We start from the raw sequence: 16190 nt of genomic DNA on the forward strand, positions 1-16190 counted from the left end.
TTCCCCAGAAACAATTCTAACGAGTCTGCTGGACCAGTTTCCAAAGATGTTGAAATCTAAACGTATTTATATGACAAGTGGAATTTGCTTGGTGTTTTATTTCGTCAGCCTTGTGTTTGTTACAGAGGTATGACGTTCATTAGTAGTTTTTTATGTTTAGTGCTGTCATGGCTGATCAGAAACTAGATGGGAGCAGGATTTAAGGAAGAATCTCGCTGTCCTAATGCATGGATTTGAATAGAAACACAGACCATTCCTTTCCTCACATCATCTTTGTTCTACCCATGCCTGGCTCTGTTGCAGAACATAGAACACAGGAACAGGTCCTTCCGCCCACAATGTTTCTGTCAAACATGTCACTAAGACCAATCCTTGTCGGATGCACAATCTATAACCACCACAGTGAAAAGCTTTTGTTGCGTGCTAACCAGTCAGTGGAATGGCAATACAAGATTACAATCGAGCCATTCACAGTGTACGATACATGATATGGGGATAACGTTTAGTGCAACATAAACCTAGTAAAGTCCAATCAAAGATAGTTCAGGGATCACCAGTGAGTTAGATAGTAGTTCAGGACTGCTCTCTAGTTGCAGTAGGATAGTTCAGTTGCCTGATAACAGCTGGGACAAAATTGTCCCTGAATCTGGAATTGTGTGTTTTCACACTTCTACATGTTTTGCCCGATGGGAGGGTGGAGAAGATTATGCTGCTGGCCTTGCTGAGGCAGCGTGAGGGATAAATAGAATTAATGGAAGGGAAGTCGGTTTGTGTGATGGTCTGTGCAGTGTCCACAATTCGCTACATTGCCATTTGTATTGCCACTTTCAGGGACTAGATTGTAACCTGTACAATGCGATTGAAAGAGCAGAACTATGGGCTAACACTTTACATGGAAATAGAAACAACATAGGTCATTGACAATGTGTAGAAAGAACAGGGCAAGCAATGAGTGAACAATGGAAGAAACAGATGCATTCCAAATGCCAGGAAAATCTGGTAGATAAAATAAGCTAATCAAGTAAAGACAGAATATTACAAAATAAATGAAACAGATGAGACTTTAAACAGCTCGTGTGGACAGTACTGGGCTATGTGAGAAGGGGATAATTACTTCTATGGAGCAAAAGGAAAGGTAAATGGAAATAGCAAAGTTATTTGAAAGAGAACATTTCTTCAGCCTGAGTTTAGCTCAGAAGACTGGTTTGACCCTCTGTTGATTGATGGAATGCTTAAAAGCTTCTTGTCCCTGTACAATAAGGAATCCTCAGCCCAGCCTCAGAATAAAACGATGCACCTTTAGAAAGGAGATGAGGAGGAATTTCTTTAGTCAGATGGTGGTAAACTGGTGGAATTCATTGCCATAGATGGCGGTGGAGGCGTCAATTGATATTTTTAAGGCGGAGATTGACAGATTTCTGATTAGTAGCGGTGTCAGGGGTTATGGGGAGAAGGCAGGAGAATGGGTTGAGAGGGAAAGCTAGATCAGCCATGGTGGAGTAGACTTGATGGGCTGAATGGCCTAATTCTGCACCTATCACATGAACACGATAAGAAAAAAAATTCCTGATCCCCACAATACAGAAAATGGCAACTTGGAAATATACTGCACAGAAGTGCTGCCCTGAGCCAGCCCATCAATGCTGGACTTCTTGCTCATTTACATTGATCCCATTTTCCCGCATGAGGACCATATCATTTTGTGGGTCGTGCTTATTTAAGAGTCTGTTTAAATGCTTCTTAAATGTAATAATCATATCCGATTTAACGGTTCCTTTTCAGAATGGCAGACAGTGACTAGTGGGGTGCCGCAAGGCTCGGTGCTGGGACCCCAGTTGTTTACAATATATATTAACGATTTAGACGAGGGAATTAAATGTAGCATCTCTAAGTTTGCAGATAACACAAAGCTGGGTGGCAGTGTGAGCTGCGAGGAGGATGCTGTGAGGCTGCAGGGTGAATGAATAGGTTGGGTAAGTGGGCAGATGCATGGCAGATGCAGTATAATGTGGATAAATGTGAGGTCATCCACTTCGGTGGCAAAGAACAGGAAGGCAGATTATTATCTGAATGGTGTCAGATTAGAAGGGGAGATTAGGATTAGGAGACCTGGGTGTGCTTGTACATCAGTCACTGAAGGTAAGCATGCAGGTACAGCAAGCAGTGAAGAAAGCCAATGGCATGTTGGCCTTCAATGCAAAAGGATTTGAGTTTAGGAGCAAGGAGGTCCTATTGCAGTTGTAAAGGGGCCTGTTGAGACCGCACCTGGAGTATTGTGTGCAATTTTGGTCTCCTAATTTGAGGAAAGGTATTATTGCTATTGAGGGAGTGCAGTGTAGTTTCACCAGGTTAATTCCCGGGAAGGCAGGATTGACGTATGATGAAAGAATGGGTCGACTGAGCTTGTATTCACTGGAATTTAAAAGGATGAGAGGGGATCTTATAGAAATATATAAAGTTTGTAGAGGATTGGACAGGCTAGATCCAGGAAAAATGTTCCCAATGTTGGGGGAGTCCAGAACCAGGGGTCACAGTTTAAGAATAAGCGGTAGGCTATTTAGGACTGAGATGAGGAAAAACTTCTTCACCCAGAGAGTTGTGAATCTGTGGAATTCTCTGCCACAGAAGGCAGTGGAGGCCAATTCATTGGATGTTTTCAAGAGAGTGTTAGGACTAAGGGAATTAAGGGATATGGGGGAATAGCCCGAATGGGGTACTGATTTTGGAAGGTCAGCCATGATCATATTGAATGGCGGTGCTGGCTCAAAGGGCCGAATGGCCTACCCCTGCACCTATTTTCTATGTTTCTATGATTCCACCACCTCCTCTAGTAGTGCATTCCAAATATCAACCACTCTGTGTTATCTTAATCCTGAGGTTCATTTTAAATCTCCTACCTATCACCTGAAATCTCGGTTTGAAGAAGGGTCTCGACCCAAAACGTCACCCATTCCTTCTATACAGAGATGCTGCCTGACCAGCTGAGTTACTCCAGCATTTTGTGTCTATCTACCTGAAAACTGCACCCTCTTATTTTGATCGCCTTGTGGTTTCAAACATCGTCAAGCCACTTTTGCTCACATTTAGCTGTGAAACTATGTGGACATTAGCATTAAATGCATTGCTGAGTTAGAGAGCCAAAAAGAGATGTCGTTGAAGCATTGAAAGGTGAGGAAAGGCAGGATACATTGGGCAGTTTCCAAACTAATTGAAACTCTCATTTTAATGTTGATGCCATGATTTTGTGATGCAGCATTTTCTAACTCTGGCTTTAATTTTAGGCTGGAATTTACTGGGTGCATTTAATTGATTATTTCTGCACCGGGTGGATTATCATGATTGTGGCCCTGCTGGAAGTGACCGGTCTGAGCTGGATTTATGGTAAACACAACAGGGAAAGTGCTGACTCTAAATTAGTTTGTTAAAACACTAAATGCATGACAATCAAGTTAAGAGTGTTTAATTGTCATATGTACCAGAAACACAACAATGGGATTCTTACTTGCTGCAGCACTAACAGTCCCACAAACACAATAATCATAGATAGCCTAATAAACAGATAAAATGAATGGAAGGGAAGGCAGATTGTTTTAAGCAGAGGTTGGTAGGTGCCTGGAACGTGCTGCAGGGGGTGATGGTGGAGGCAGATACAATAGTAATGTTTAAGAAACCTTTGGATGGGCACATGGATATGCAGGGAATGGAGGGAATTGGAATAAATGCAGACAGACAAGAGATGGTCTTGGCATCATGTTCATCACAGACATTGTGGGCTGAAGGGCCTGTTGCTGTGCTGTACTGTTCTATGCTTTATGTAAAGTGAGTGCAGTTCATGATGCATATAAATGGTAGTGCAGGCTCAGTGACTCCCATGTTATTATGGAAGTCATTTTGTAATATCTCCCAATTATAATGACAACAGAATCACAGGATGTTCTGTGCGGGGTGAAGGGAAGCGAGAGCAGAACGGTGGGACGCAGATGAGGGCTTCATCCACGAGAAGGTGAGAAGACAGGTTTAATGAAGACAGACAACATCTGCCGAGAGTGGAAGGCCTTATTGTGGGAGGAGACATAGGGATTGAAAATAATGGATGGCGTCTTTGCAAGAGTCAGGGTGGGAGGAGGTCCAGTCAAGGTGACAAGAATATTGGAAGGAAGAGATGGCATCCTTGCCAAAGGCAGATAAATTGAGACTTAAAGATGATATCTTTGCAAGAGAATGAAAAGTTGACAGAAATAAGACTCTTACCTTGTCTGAAATTAACATTGCATCCATTTTATAATTTAATCTGTTCCTAATGTGAGATATGTGCCCAAAAGTGCGATACTAAAGACCAGATCAGTCAATTCATTGCCTGTCCCTGTTTTCTTGTTGTTCACAGGGATAAACAGGTTCATCAAGGACATTGAGATGATGATTGGGAGGAGGATTTGGTTCTTCTGGCTGTGGTGGAGAGTGTGTTGGCTTTTCATCTCTCCGATCTTGCTGGCTGTAAGGAAAATGCAATATTTAGAGCACAGAAACAGGTCCTTTGGCCCATAATGGCTGCCACAATATCATTAAACTAATCTCCTCTGCCTACACATGATCCATATTACTCCATTATTTGCATATTCATGTGCTTATCCAAAAGCTTCTTAAACACCACTATCACATCTGCCTCCCCAACCATGGTGTTCCAGGTGCCCACCACTCCCCGTGTACAAATAAAACATGCCCCCACATCTCCTTTCAAACTTCCACCCTCTGACGAGATAGCTCTGTCCTCCAGTCTTTGACATTTCCATCCTGGGGCCAATTTGTGAATGTCTGCTCTATCTATGCCTTTCAATTTATGTCACGTTGCCCCTGTCTCTAATGTTCCAGAGTAAACAATCCAACTTTGTCCAACCTTTCCTTATAGCTAATGCTCTCTAATCTAGTCAGTGTTCTCTTGTGCACCCGATCCAAATCCCCACCATCCTTCCTGTAATGGGCGACTAGAACGGCACACCGTACTCCAAATGTGACCTAACGAAAGTTTTGTAAAGCTCAAATATAACTTCCTGACTCTTGCACTCAATGCCCTGACTGATGAATGCAAGCATATGCCTACTTTACCATTCTATCAATTTGCATTGCCACTTTCAGGGAGCTATGGACTTGGAAATAAGATACCTCTGTACATCAGTGGTGTTATAATAATAATAATAATAATGTATTTTATTTATATAGCGCTTTTCATATACTCAAAGACGCTTTACAGAGATTTAGAGAACATAGGGAAATGAATAAATAGATAAATAAGTAAATAAGTAAACGGACAGAGAAAGGAGACAGAAGGTGAGGTGACCTTCAGTGGTTGAAGGCAGTGCTGAACAGGTGAGACTTCAGCGATGTTTTGAATGTGGTGAGTGTGGAGGAGTCTCTAACGGTTTGGGGTAGTGAGTTCCATAGGGTGGGAGCAGCGATGGAGAAAGCCCTGTCCCCCCAGGATCTGAGTTTGGTCCGGATGTGGGGAGATAGAGGATTGGCAGCAGCAGAGCGGAGGGTGCAGGTGGGAGTGTGCCTGTGGAGGAGGTCGGTCAGGTAGGATGGGGCCAGGTTATGGAGGGCTTTCTAGGTTATGAGGAGGATTTTGTACTGGATTCTCTGGGGGATGGGGAGCCAGTGGAGTTTGTAAAGGACGGGGGTGATATGGTCACGGATCGGGGTGTGGGTGAGTAGATGGGCAGCGGAGTTTTTAATGTATTGAAGTTTACTGATGATTTTTGAGGGTGCGCCATAGAGGAGGCTGTTGCAGTAGTCCAGACGGGAGGTGATGAAGGCGTGGATGAGGGTTTCTGCAGCTGTGGAGGAGAGGGATGGACGGAGACGGGCAATGTTTTTGAGGTGGAAGAAGGCTGTCTTTGTGATGTGTTTGATGTGTTTGTCGAAGGAGAGGGTTTGATCAAAGATGATTCCAAGATTCCGGATGTGAGGGGAGGTGGATACTGGGAGACCATCAATATTGAGGATGAAGTTTTGGGTGGATTTGGTGAGCGTTTTTGGACCAATGATGATGATTTCAGATTTGTTGCAATTGAGTTTGAGGAAATTTGATTGAAGCCAAGATTTTATTTCAGTGATGCAGTTTGTCAGTGTAGTGTGTGTGGTGGGGGAGATTGACTTGGTGGAGATGAGGAGCTGGATATCATCGGCGAAGCAGTGGAAGTTGAGACCATGACGGCGGATTAATTGACCAAGGGGGAACAGGTAGAGGATGAAGAGGAGGGGGCCAAGGACTGAGCCTTGGGGGACACCTTGGGGGAGGGGAGCGGTGGGGGGATTTACAGTTGTTAATGGAGATGAACTGGTGTCTGTCAGAGAGGTAAGATTTGAACCAGGATAGGGCTGTGCCGGTGATGTTAAGGGAGGTTTCAAGTCGGGTGAGGAGAATGGAGTGATTTATGGTGTCAAAGACGGCGCTGAGGTCAAGTAGGATGAGGATGTTGAGGTTGCCAGCGTCGGAGGAGAGGAGAATGTCGTTTGTGTCTTGCTATTAACTGTGTACTTTCCCTTCCCAAGGTGCAACATCTCACACTTGCATAAATGGACCTACATTTACTGTTTACTCACCCGAATGTATAACTGATCAATATCCCACTCTGTCCATTGACAACGGTCTTCATTGTCCACATTCCAATCAATGTTGTGTTATTTACAAACTTGCTCACCAACTCGTCTACATTTTTGTCCAAGTCATTTACATACTTATATTTCCATTCCTTTGCGGATCACCACTGATCACAGACATTCAGCTAGACATTTCGGGTCGAGACCCTTCTTCAGAATGGTCTTGACCGGAAACGTCACCCATTCCTTCTCTCCAGAGTTGCTGTCTGACCTGCTGAGTTACTCCAACATTTTGTGTCTACCATTGTCAAAATAATTGATTCTTTGGTGGATCCCATGCATCTTAACCTTCCGGATCAGCCAACAATCAGGGATAAAATGCCTTACTATCTTTTACTGCCCTATCCTCATTTACTGCCCTACCTTACCCCGATCACCTTTGTTATCTCATCAAAACCCGCTATCAAGTTAGTAAGACATGTAAACTGGAAACAATCCCACGACAGACCGTCTCATTAAATTATTTCTTGTTATGTCCAATCATTTGCACAGGTAATATTATTCTGGTCTTTGGCGACATTTTCCATGCCAACATATGGACCTGTTGAGTACCCAGAGTGGGCAATAGCTCTTGGCTGGTTCATACTAATCTTCTGCATCAGTTGGATTCCCATTGTTGCCATCCTGAGAGTTGCCCAAGCTAATGGCACCAACTTGTACCAGGTAAGAAAGCACTGCTTTATCCCATAATCATGAAGGAAAGGAATTTTAAAGAGTTTACCCCAATCACTTACTGTGCAATTGTTGGTAGGTTTAGGTTTCGAGTGCAGAGACGATTTATGAGGATGTTGCCAGGATTTGAGGGGCTGAGCTATAGGGAAAGATTTGGGCAGGCTAGGACTTTATTTGTGGAGTGCAGGAGGCTGAGGGGTGATCAGAGAATTGTATAAAGATGGGAATAGATAGGGATTATTGCACAGTCTTTTACCAGGGTCAGGCACTCATGAACCAGATTACATGGGTTTAAGGTGAGAGGGCCAAGAATTAATACGAATTTGTGGGGCAATGTTTTCACACAGGGAGTGGGGTTATATGGACCGAGCTGCCAGAGGAGGTAGTCAAGGAAGATACTATAACAGCATTTAAAAGACACTGGGACAGATACATGTATAGGAAAGGTTTAGACATGGGTAGATGCAGTCAAATGGGACTAGCTTAGATGGGGCACCTTGGACGGCATGACTAGTTGGGTCAAAGGACTTGTTTCCATGTTGTATGACTATGACACTATTATTGTCCTGTGTACCGAGGTACAGTGAAAAAGTTTGTTTGGCATGTTGTGAAGTTAGATGATACAGTGCAGAATATAGTTCTCTGCATTGTAGTGCACTAGTTCCATAGACAAAGTCCAATGTCCCCAATGAGGCAGAGGTTGATTGGATCGTACCCTAGCTTATGGAAAGACCGTTCAGCAGCCTAATAACGGGCTGTTCCTAAATCTGGTGGTGACACTTTCGAGCTTCATAAACAAACTAGAAAAGTTAATGTGTTAAGTAATGTATTTGGAGTTCAAAAACTAAAATCAGCAGATGCTGAAAATCTGAAATTAAAAAATAGAATATGTTGGAAATGCTCAGCAGGTTGGGAGTGTTTGTAAAGTAGAGATATATTTAAAGTTAATGATCCTTCATGACAATTAGAAAAGTGAGAACACAATTCTGTTCTAAGATACACAGAGAGTGAGGTATGAAGAGAGCAATTCAGAATATCTGTTGGAGACCAAGGTTTTTCTGGGCACATGGATATGCAGGGCATGGAGGAATATGGTTTACATGCAGGTAGCTAGGAGTTGGTCGTGGCATCGTGTTTAGCACTGACATTGTGGGCTACAGGGCCTGTTCCTGTGCTGTAAAACTATACAGTTACACAATGCTCTCACAGCTGTCAAGAGGTAACGATTTCAGGCAAACTGAGAACCCTCCCTTTCCAAAAAGAATGAGCCTTGTTACAGAGAGGAGAATGAGGAAGGCTGATTAAATATGCATTGTATTACAAGGTTAAAAGGTTACAAAGGCACCTGTATTTACCTATCACTTCCAGACCTCATCCCAACCCCACCTCTTTTCTTAGTTTTCTCCCCCACTGCTCCGACACCAACAACTGGTCTGAAGAAGGGTCCCAGCTCCAAACATGACCTTCCATAGATGCTGCCTGACTCACTGAGTTACTCCAGCACTCTGTGCTTTTTTATACCAAAATTATTAAAAGCTTATCATTGGTTAATAAAATGACCTTTGTAAAATGTTTGCGATTTACTTGTTCCGGCTTATTATTGGCAATTTGATGTCTTAGCTATTGAAGAGTATTTTGAAATAAACATTTAATAAAAACTAGTAAAAACAAGGAACTGCAGATGTTGATTTACAAAAAAGACAAAGTGCTGGAGTAACTCAGTGGGTTAGGCAGCATCTCTGGAGAACATGAATACGTCAAAAAAACAGAAATATTGGAAATCTAAAATAAAAACATAAACGATGGAGCTACACTGCAGGCCTGGTAGCCTGCATGGAACGAGAAATAATTAATATATTCATGTGTAGTATTTGCCTTGACTGCAGAGCATGCAAACTAAAAGCTTCCAATGTACCTGTACATGTGACAATAATAAACTAAACCAAAACTACATCCGTAGGGTTCAAGAGTCAAGAGTATTTAATTGTCATGTGCTCCAGGAACAGAACAATTCAATTCTTCTTGCTGTGGCTTTACAACTTTAACGGAACTTAGAAAAAGTAAGCACAGCAACAGTCCCTTCGGCCCATAATGTCTGTACTAACATGATACAAAGACCAACTCTTCTCTGCTTGCACATAATCCATATCCCTCCATTCCCAGCATATCCATTTTCTCTGCAACAGTATCTTAAATGCCAGTATAATGGTGGGATTATAATAGAACAAAATTATTTCCACAGAAACTTTGTGCTGCCTGCAGATCAGCTCCTGATTGGGGTCCGTACTTGGAAAAGCACAGAGGACAAAGATACCGAAGCTGTCCTCATTCTGCAGATGATCCAAAGCAAGTGCAACTTGTTATCGCATCTGACATATCAACAGTTGAGAGAGGATGTGTACACCAGGACCTCGAGACCTGTAGCTGCTCAGATATCGTACTTTAACTTCAGAGAGAGTTCTTCACAACAGCAGCAGTCTGCTGGAATTCAAGGTCATCAGTTTGGGATAGGTTGGGTTCAGGTTGGAATTACTGAACATTAGACTCACCATGATCATTAGTTTATACCCCACACAACCACTGTGGTTAATTTATAGGATTAAAGCCATATCATAAAGCCATATCATAATTTATAGGATTAAAGCCATATCATAATGTGGACTGGTAAATAACAATTCCCATCTACAGTAAACAATGAACAATGTGCTGGAGTAACTCAGTGAGGCATAGAAACATAGAAAATAGGTGCAGGAGGAGGCCATTCAGCCCTTCGAGCTAGCACTGCCATTCATTGTGATCATGGCTGACCATCCACAGTCAGTAACCTGTGCCCAACCTCTCCCCATATCCCTTGATTCTACTAGCCTGCAGAGCTCTATCTAACTCTCTCTTAAATTCATCCAGTGGTTTGGCCTCCACTGCCCTTTGTGGCAGAGAAACCACAAATTCACATCTCTCTGGATGAAAAAGTTGCTTCTCACCTCAGTTTTAAATGGCCTCCCCTTTATTCTGAGACTGTGGCCCCTGGTTCTGGACTCCCCCAACATTGGGAACATTTTTCCTGCATCTAGCTTGTCCAGTCCTTTTATAATTTTATATGTCTCTAAGATCCCCTCTCATCCTTCTAAACTCCAATGTTTACAAGCCTAACATCTCTGGAGAACATGGATAGGTGACATTTCACAGAGTGCTGGAGTAACTCAGTACATTGATTGTAGTACAATAGTAGATTACACTGAGGCTGTGTACAAAGAGTTGCCATGTTCCCAATGCCATCTTGTCTCCTTCCAGGATCATTCCTTGGGATTATTCTAATGTCATCCTTTATTACTGGACTGCAGCCACTCCCCAACTTTGCAAAGTCTCTATGTAGAATCTTTTTTCTAGTATTAGCTATAACTTTGGTTCCTATATGCACTAGAGCAGCTGGATTTACATAATCCCCTTACCAAACTGGTTGAAATCAAAACTTCTGTCAGAATGGAGAATCTTTGGTTTGCCTTTCATTGGAATGTTTGGTCTTGAGTTCATAAATTCATAAATGATAAACTAAACAATCACTGGAATATATCCCGTTACCGGGTGGTGCCATGATGGCAGCCCCACCTACAGTCGGTCTGTCCTTTTTTTGTTATTTTTGGTGAGTTTTTAAAGTCTGTGTTAATGTTCTCTGGTTTGGTTTATGTGGGGGGTGAGGGAGGGGGTCGGGGGAAACTTTTTTCAATCGCTTACATTGCCGGAGATGCGATTGGTTTCAGGATCTCCGGTCGCTCTGCGGCCTAACATCATGGTGCTGGAGGCCTTGCCTGGGACTGACTTTGAGCCCCCGTGGGGTGTGGACTTACCATCTGAGCGTGCGATTCCTTGGCTAGATCGCCGCTCCAACCGTGGCCTCCGGACGTTAACATCAAGGAGCTCGCAGTCTCGGGTTGAGACCGAAGTAGGAAGCTCCAAGCTGCACGAGGTTCGGCGAGCCCCAACCTGGGGTTGATCACCCAGTGTGGGGAAGCTGAGATCCCCCCCCCCCCCCCTCGATGCAGGAGCTTGATTGCCATGACGAGGAAGGCCCGCCACCGGCTACGGGAGTCAAGATCGTCCTTGATCTTGGATGGAAGGTTAGAGGCCCCCGACCGCTGGAGGACAAAGGGAGAGATTGAATTTTCTTTTTCACCTTCCATCACAGTGAGGAATGCGGAGGAGTCACCGTGGTGGATGTTCAAGTTAAAATGTATTCTGTGTGTCCTGTTCCTTTTTATTGTTACGACTGTATGGCAAATGAAATTCCTCGTATGTTGCAAAACATGCTTGGTTAATAAAGTATGATTTGATCATGATTGTGATTGATACCTTGAAGCCAATCACTGGAATTTTCAAACAGATCTCAGTCCCTTCCTGACAGAGTGACGGCCAATGGGGGGGGTGACGAGAGCGTCAGAGGAGGAGGAGGAGGGGGGGTTGGAGTGAGTGAGGGGGTGGGGGAGGAGGAGGGGGGATGGAGTGGATGAGAGAGAGGGAGCGGGGGCGTGAAGTGCGGAAGGGGGGCGGGAGGGGGATGGAGTGGGTCAGTGGGGCGTGTGGAATGGGGGAGGGGTAGGGTGGGGATGGAGTGGGTCAGTAGGGGGCGTGGAGTGAGGGAGGGGGGATGGAGTGGGTCAGTGGGAGGCGTGGAGTGGGGGGGAACAGGGGAGATGGAGTGGATCAGTGGGGGACGGGCAGGGGCCCTGGAGTGGACGTGGGAGGGGTGGGGGAGGGGAGTGAGGGGGGGTCGTGGAGTGGAGGGGATGGAGTGGGTGCCGGAGGGGGGATGGAGCAGGTGAGTAGGGGGTGGAGTGGGTGAGTGCGGGGGAGGAGGGTGCAGTGGTTGAGTGGGGGGTAGGGCGGATGGAGTGGGTGAGGGAAGCCAGTATGGAGTGAGTAAGGGGGGGATGGAGTGGGAGAGTGAAGGGGAGGGGGATGATGTGGGAGAGGGGGGATGGAGTGCGGGGGTGACAAGAGGTCAGGGGAGGGGGTGGGGGAGGAGGAGGGGGGATGGAGTGAGTGATGGGAGAGGGAGGGAGGCGTGGAGTGGGGGAGAGATGGAGTGGGTGAACTCCGGCTCGTGTGCAGTTGGGGGAGGGTTGCCATGTTGTCTTCAGCTCCGACCACACGCTTGACGCCCGATTGGTCCGGGTCCCACGTGGGGGGTACGCCGGCGCTCCCCGCTCTGATTGGTCTCCGGCGCGTCCTGATTTGCTCCTGCTGCTCACCCCCATGTGGAGTCCAACCTCCAGCTCAACGCCCGATTGGCCCGCGTCCCCACGTCGAGTCGAATGATTGGCTCCAACTTCCCGCTCAATGCCCGATACCCTTCCCTGCCCCCCCTCGCCTGCCCACGGCCCCGGGAGACTCTCGAATTACCATACAGGCATACGAAAAAAATGCAAACGACGCACAACTACATAAAAGTTAGCATAAACACCCTCCACAGTGGATTCCTCACATTCCTCACTGTTTTGGAATGCAATAAAGTTCAATCTACTTCCTCTTTTTCCCCCACGGTTGGGGCAGTCGAACCATCTGCAGTCGGGGCGATCGAAGCTCCCGCAGCCGGTGGTCAAAGGCCACGCATCGGGGCGATCGAAGCTCCCGCGGCTTGCAGTTCCCGATGTCAGTCTCTGACCGGAGACTGTGAGCTTCACGATGTTTAAATCTGCAGGCACCGTGGTGGAGCCCTAAAGTCGATCCCGACAGGGATCGCGAACTCCGTGATGGTGGAGCTTCCCGAAGTCGGTCTCCAGTAAAGGCCGCCAACTCCTCGATGTTAGGCCGCATTGTGGATGGAGATAAGATACGGAAAAGAAAATCGCATACCCGTAGAGGTAAGAGATTATAAATAGTTTCCCAAAACTTCCCCACCCCCACCCCCACCCCCCACACAAAACAAGCTAAAGAACACTAAAAACACATATAACACATACAAACACAACAAAGAAGGAAGGGACAGACAGTCTGTTGGCAAGGCAGCCATTGCTGGCGCCACCCAGTGGAATACTGTGCATTTAGAAGTAGTAAAACAAATAAACTGAGATGCATAATAGTGTGCTTCCGGTCCTTTCCTGTCTATGCTACGTTATAGTGGCTAGTTGTTGGGCAAATTGTATTGCAGTTCTTGCTATTTGGTTTGCTTTGGTGTGGTTTATTATGGTTTGTTGTGCTATTAGTTTGTTTAGGTTTATTTTATTTTGTATATATACAGCATGGAAACAGACGCTTCAGCCCACCGAGACCACACCGACAAGTGATCGCCTGTTCACACTAGCTCTATTTATTCCCACTTTCTCATCCACTCCCACATATTAGGGGCAATTTACAGAGGCCAATCAACCTACAAATCTACACGTCTTTGAGATGTGAGAGGAAACTGGAGCACCCAGAGGAAACCCAAGAGGTCACAGGGAAAACATGGAACTTCCATACAGGCAGTCGTATTCTGCCTTACATCTCCCTATAACTCACGCTTTTAAATGTTTATGGTGCTTGCCTCAATGACCTCCTCTGGCAGCTCATGCCATATATCCCCACCCTTTGTGTGAAAAATGTGTCACTCAGGTTCCTCTTAAGTCTTAGATAGACACAGAATGGTGGAGTAACTCAGCGGGACAGGCTGCATTTCTGGAGAGAAGGAATAGGCCTCTCACCTTAAACCCATCTCTTCTGGTTCCTGATTCCCCTACCCGGGGTAAAAGACCCTGTGCCCTCTCCCTATCTATTCCCCTCATGATTTTATACACCTCTCTAAGATCATCCCTCAAGGAAAAAAGTCATAGCCTGCCCAATCTATCCCAAAACATCACCCATTCCTTTTCTCCAGAAATGCTGTCTGGCCCACTGAGTTACTCCAGCTTTTTGAATCTTGTATCTTCTGGCTGTGGTGGAGAATATGCTGGCTTTTTATCTCACCGTGTTTGCTGACAGTAAAGAGTTGCCTATATTATTGGTTCAAATTGAAAATGATCAAAAGACTTCTTGTCAAGTTTTCAATCTCATGGTTTTTAACTGTTTTAACCAGGCAATCTTAATCTTGTCACTGGCATCCTTTGCTCCACCAACATACGGACCTGTTGCGTACCATGTCAAGGCAACAGTGTTGATCTGGTGCATGGTCACCTTCCAAGTCGTGTGCATCCCCATTGTCTCCACTGTGAGAGTTCCCGAGCTGAGGGCTTCACCTTGTAGCAGGTAATCTTACATGTTGATAGCGTTTAAAGGGAGAGGTACATAATCTGTGAATTTGTCCCAAACTCTTTAAACATCTTCAGATGGAAGATCATATACAAGCCAAAGGAACGACTCTTAGAATCAACAAATCAGCAAAACTGCAAATGCTGAAAATCTAAAATAGAAGCAGAATTTGGAAAACATTCAATGGAATGAAAAATAGAGTTACTGTATCAGTTTGCAATGAAGAGTCCAACACACCATTTAACTTCACGTCCTGGTGTGCACTGGGTGGCCAATGGCAATTGGAGGAATAGATTGTAAGAAAGGGTGAAAGTGTGGACTCAAGGAACTGCAAATGATGGTTTACAAAACAAAGTGCTGGAGCAACTCAGCAGGTCAGACGGCATCTGTGGCGAACATAGATAGGTGAAGTTTCAGGGCAGGTCTTCAGACTGATTGTAGGGGTGGAGATAAAGAAAGCTAGAAGAATCTAGAAACGTCCCAGGAAGAGCCACTGTGCTGTAAAGTGGCTTTGACAAGTGGCTTTGACAAGTATTTTCCATTAAATATAATGCGAGAGGATGTAAAGTCCATGCATCTCTGTCATCCAGTGAATAATGGAAAACTTACAATTTATATTCTGTCCTTTTCTTGAATAAAGACAGGGCATTTCTAAGGAAAGTCTTGTGAGACCAACAAGAATAAGAAGGGTAGATCTTGGCATGCCACCTTATTTCATTCAAGACAGAGAGAATAAATGCTTCTAAATTATCCTTCAGATGCAGAAATTGGGAGAAAAAGCTTTAATGATGCATTAGAGAGGCTAGCAATGTACAGACATCAGAATTAGAGACAAGAGTAGGCCACGGAGCCAGTACAATAGCGGAGTTTAAGAGACTTTTGAATCAGCACATGGATATGCAGGGAATGTGCAGGCAGATACCCCTTGGCATCATGCTCAGCACAGACATTGTGGGCCAAAGAGCCTGTTCTTGTGCTGTACTGTTCCATGCTTTATGTTTAAAGGTACCAGTAAATAGCTTGTGATGTGCCACAATGGATAGCTATGGTTTAGGTCTGTTTTTCTCTTCAGTAACACTGTGACACTGACATAACTACTTCTACTGCAAAGTTTTGCAGTTATTATTTTATTCCACTCAACCTGCACATGCTGACCAAGGTGGCTCATCTAAGCTAGTCCCATTTGTCAGTGTTTTAGCCCATATCCCTCTAAACCTTTCCTGTTCATGTATGTACAAGTGTATTTTGAATTCTGCTACAGTACCTGCCTCAACTACCTCTTCTGCCAGCTTGTTCCATGTACCCACCACCCTCAGAACAAATAAGTTGCCTTCTTATTGAATATTTCCCATAACATGGGCCCACTATTTTTAGGCTTTCTTGCACAGGGAAAAAGATTTATGAGGATGTTGCCAGGACTCGAAAGCCTGAGTTAAAGGGAGACGTTGGTCAGGCTAGGACTTTATTCCATGGAGTGCAGGAGGCTGATGGCTGATCTTACAGAGGTATATAAAATCACGAGGGGAATAGATAGAGTAAATACAGTATCTTTTTTCACAGAGTAGGGAAATCAAGAATTTAATAGGAACCTGAGGGGTTGCTTTCACGCAGTATGTGGTGGGCATGTGGAACGAGCCGCC

At 44.9% G+C, this 16190-nt stretch overlaps 1 protein-coding gene across 1 annotated transcript in view; it reads left to right on the plus strand.

Moving 5' to 3' along the window:
• The window catches only part of LOC144600295 (sodium- and chloride-dependent neutral and basic amino acid transporter B(0+)-like), a 33976-nt gene extending 18411 nt beyond the window's left edge, over nucleotides 1–15565 (plus strand). Inside the window, exons 8-14 of the mRNA XM_078411861.1 lie at nucleotides 9–127; nucleotides 3282–3381; nucleotides 4385–4494; nucleotides 7150–7320; nucleotides 9572–9766; nucleotides 14378–14547; nucleotides 15556–15565. Of these exons, the coding sequence (XP_078267987.1) occupies nucleotides 9–127; nucleotides 3282–3381; nucleotides 4385–4494; nucleotides 7150–7320; nucleotides 9572–9766; nucleotides 14378–14547; nucleotides 15556–15565 (875 nt within the window). The remainder of the gene's footprint in view (nucleotides 1–8; nucleotides 128–3281; nucleotides 3382–4384; nucleotides 4495–7149; nucleotides 7321–9571; nucleotides 9767–14377; nucleotides 14548–15555) is intronic.
• The last annotated feature ends 625 nt before the right edge of the window (nucleotides 15566–16190 follow it).

This window comes from Rhinoraja longicauda, chromosome 15, assembly GCF_053455715.1.
Source record: "Rhinoraja longicauda isolate Sanriku21f chromosome 15, sRhiLon1.1, whole genome shotgun sequence".
NCBI classification, from domain to species: domain Eukaryota; kingdom Metazoa; phylum Chordata; class Chondrichthyes; order Rajiformes; family Arhynchobatidae; genus Rhinoraja; species Rhinoraja longicauda.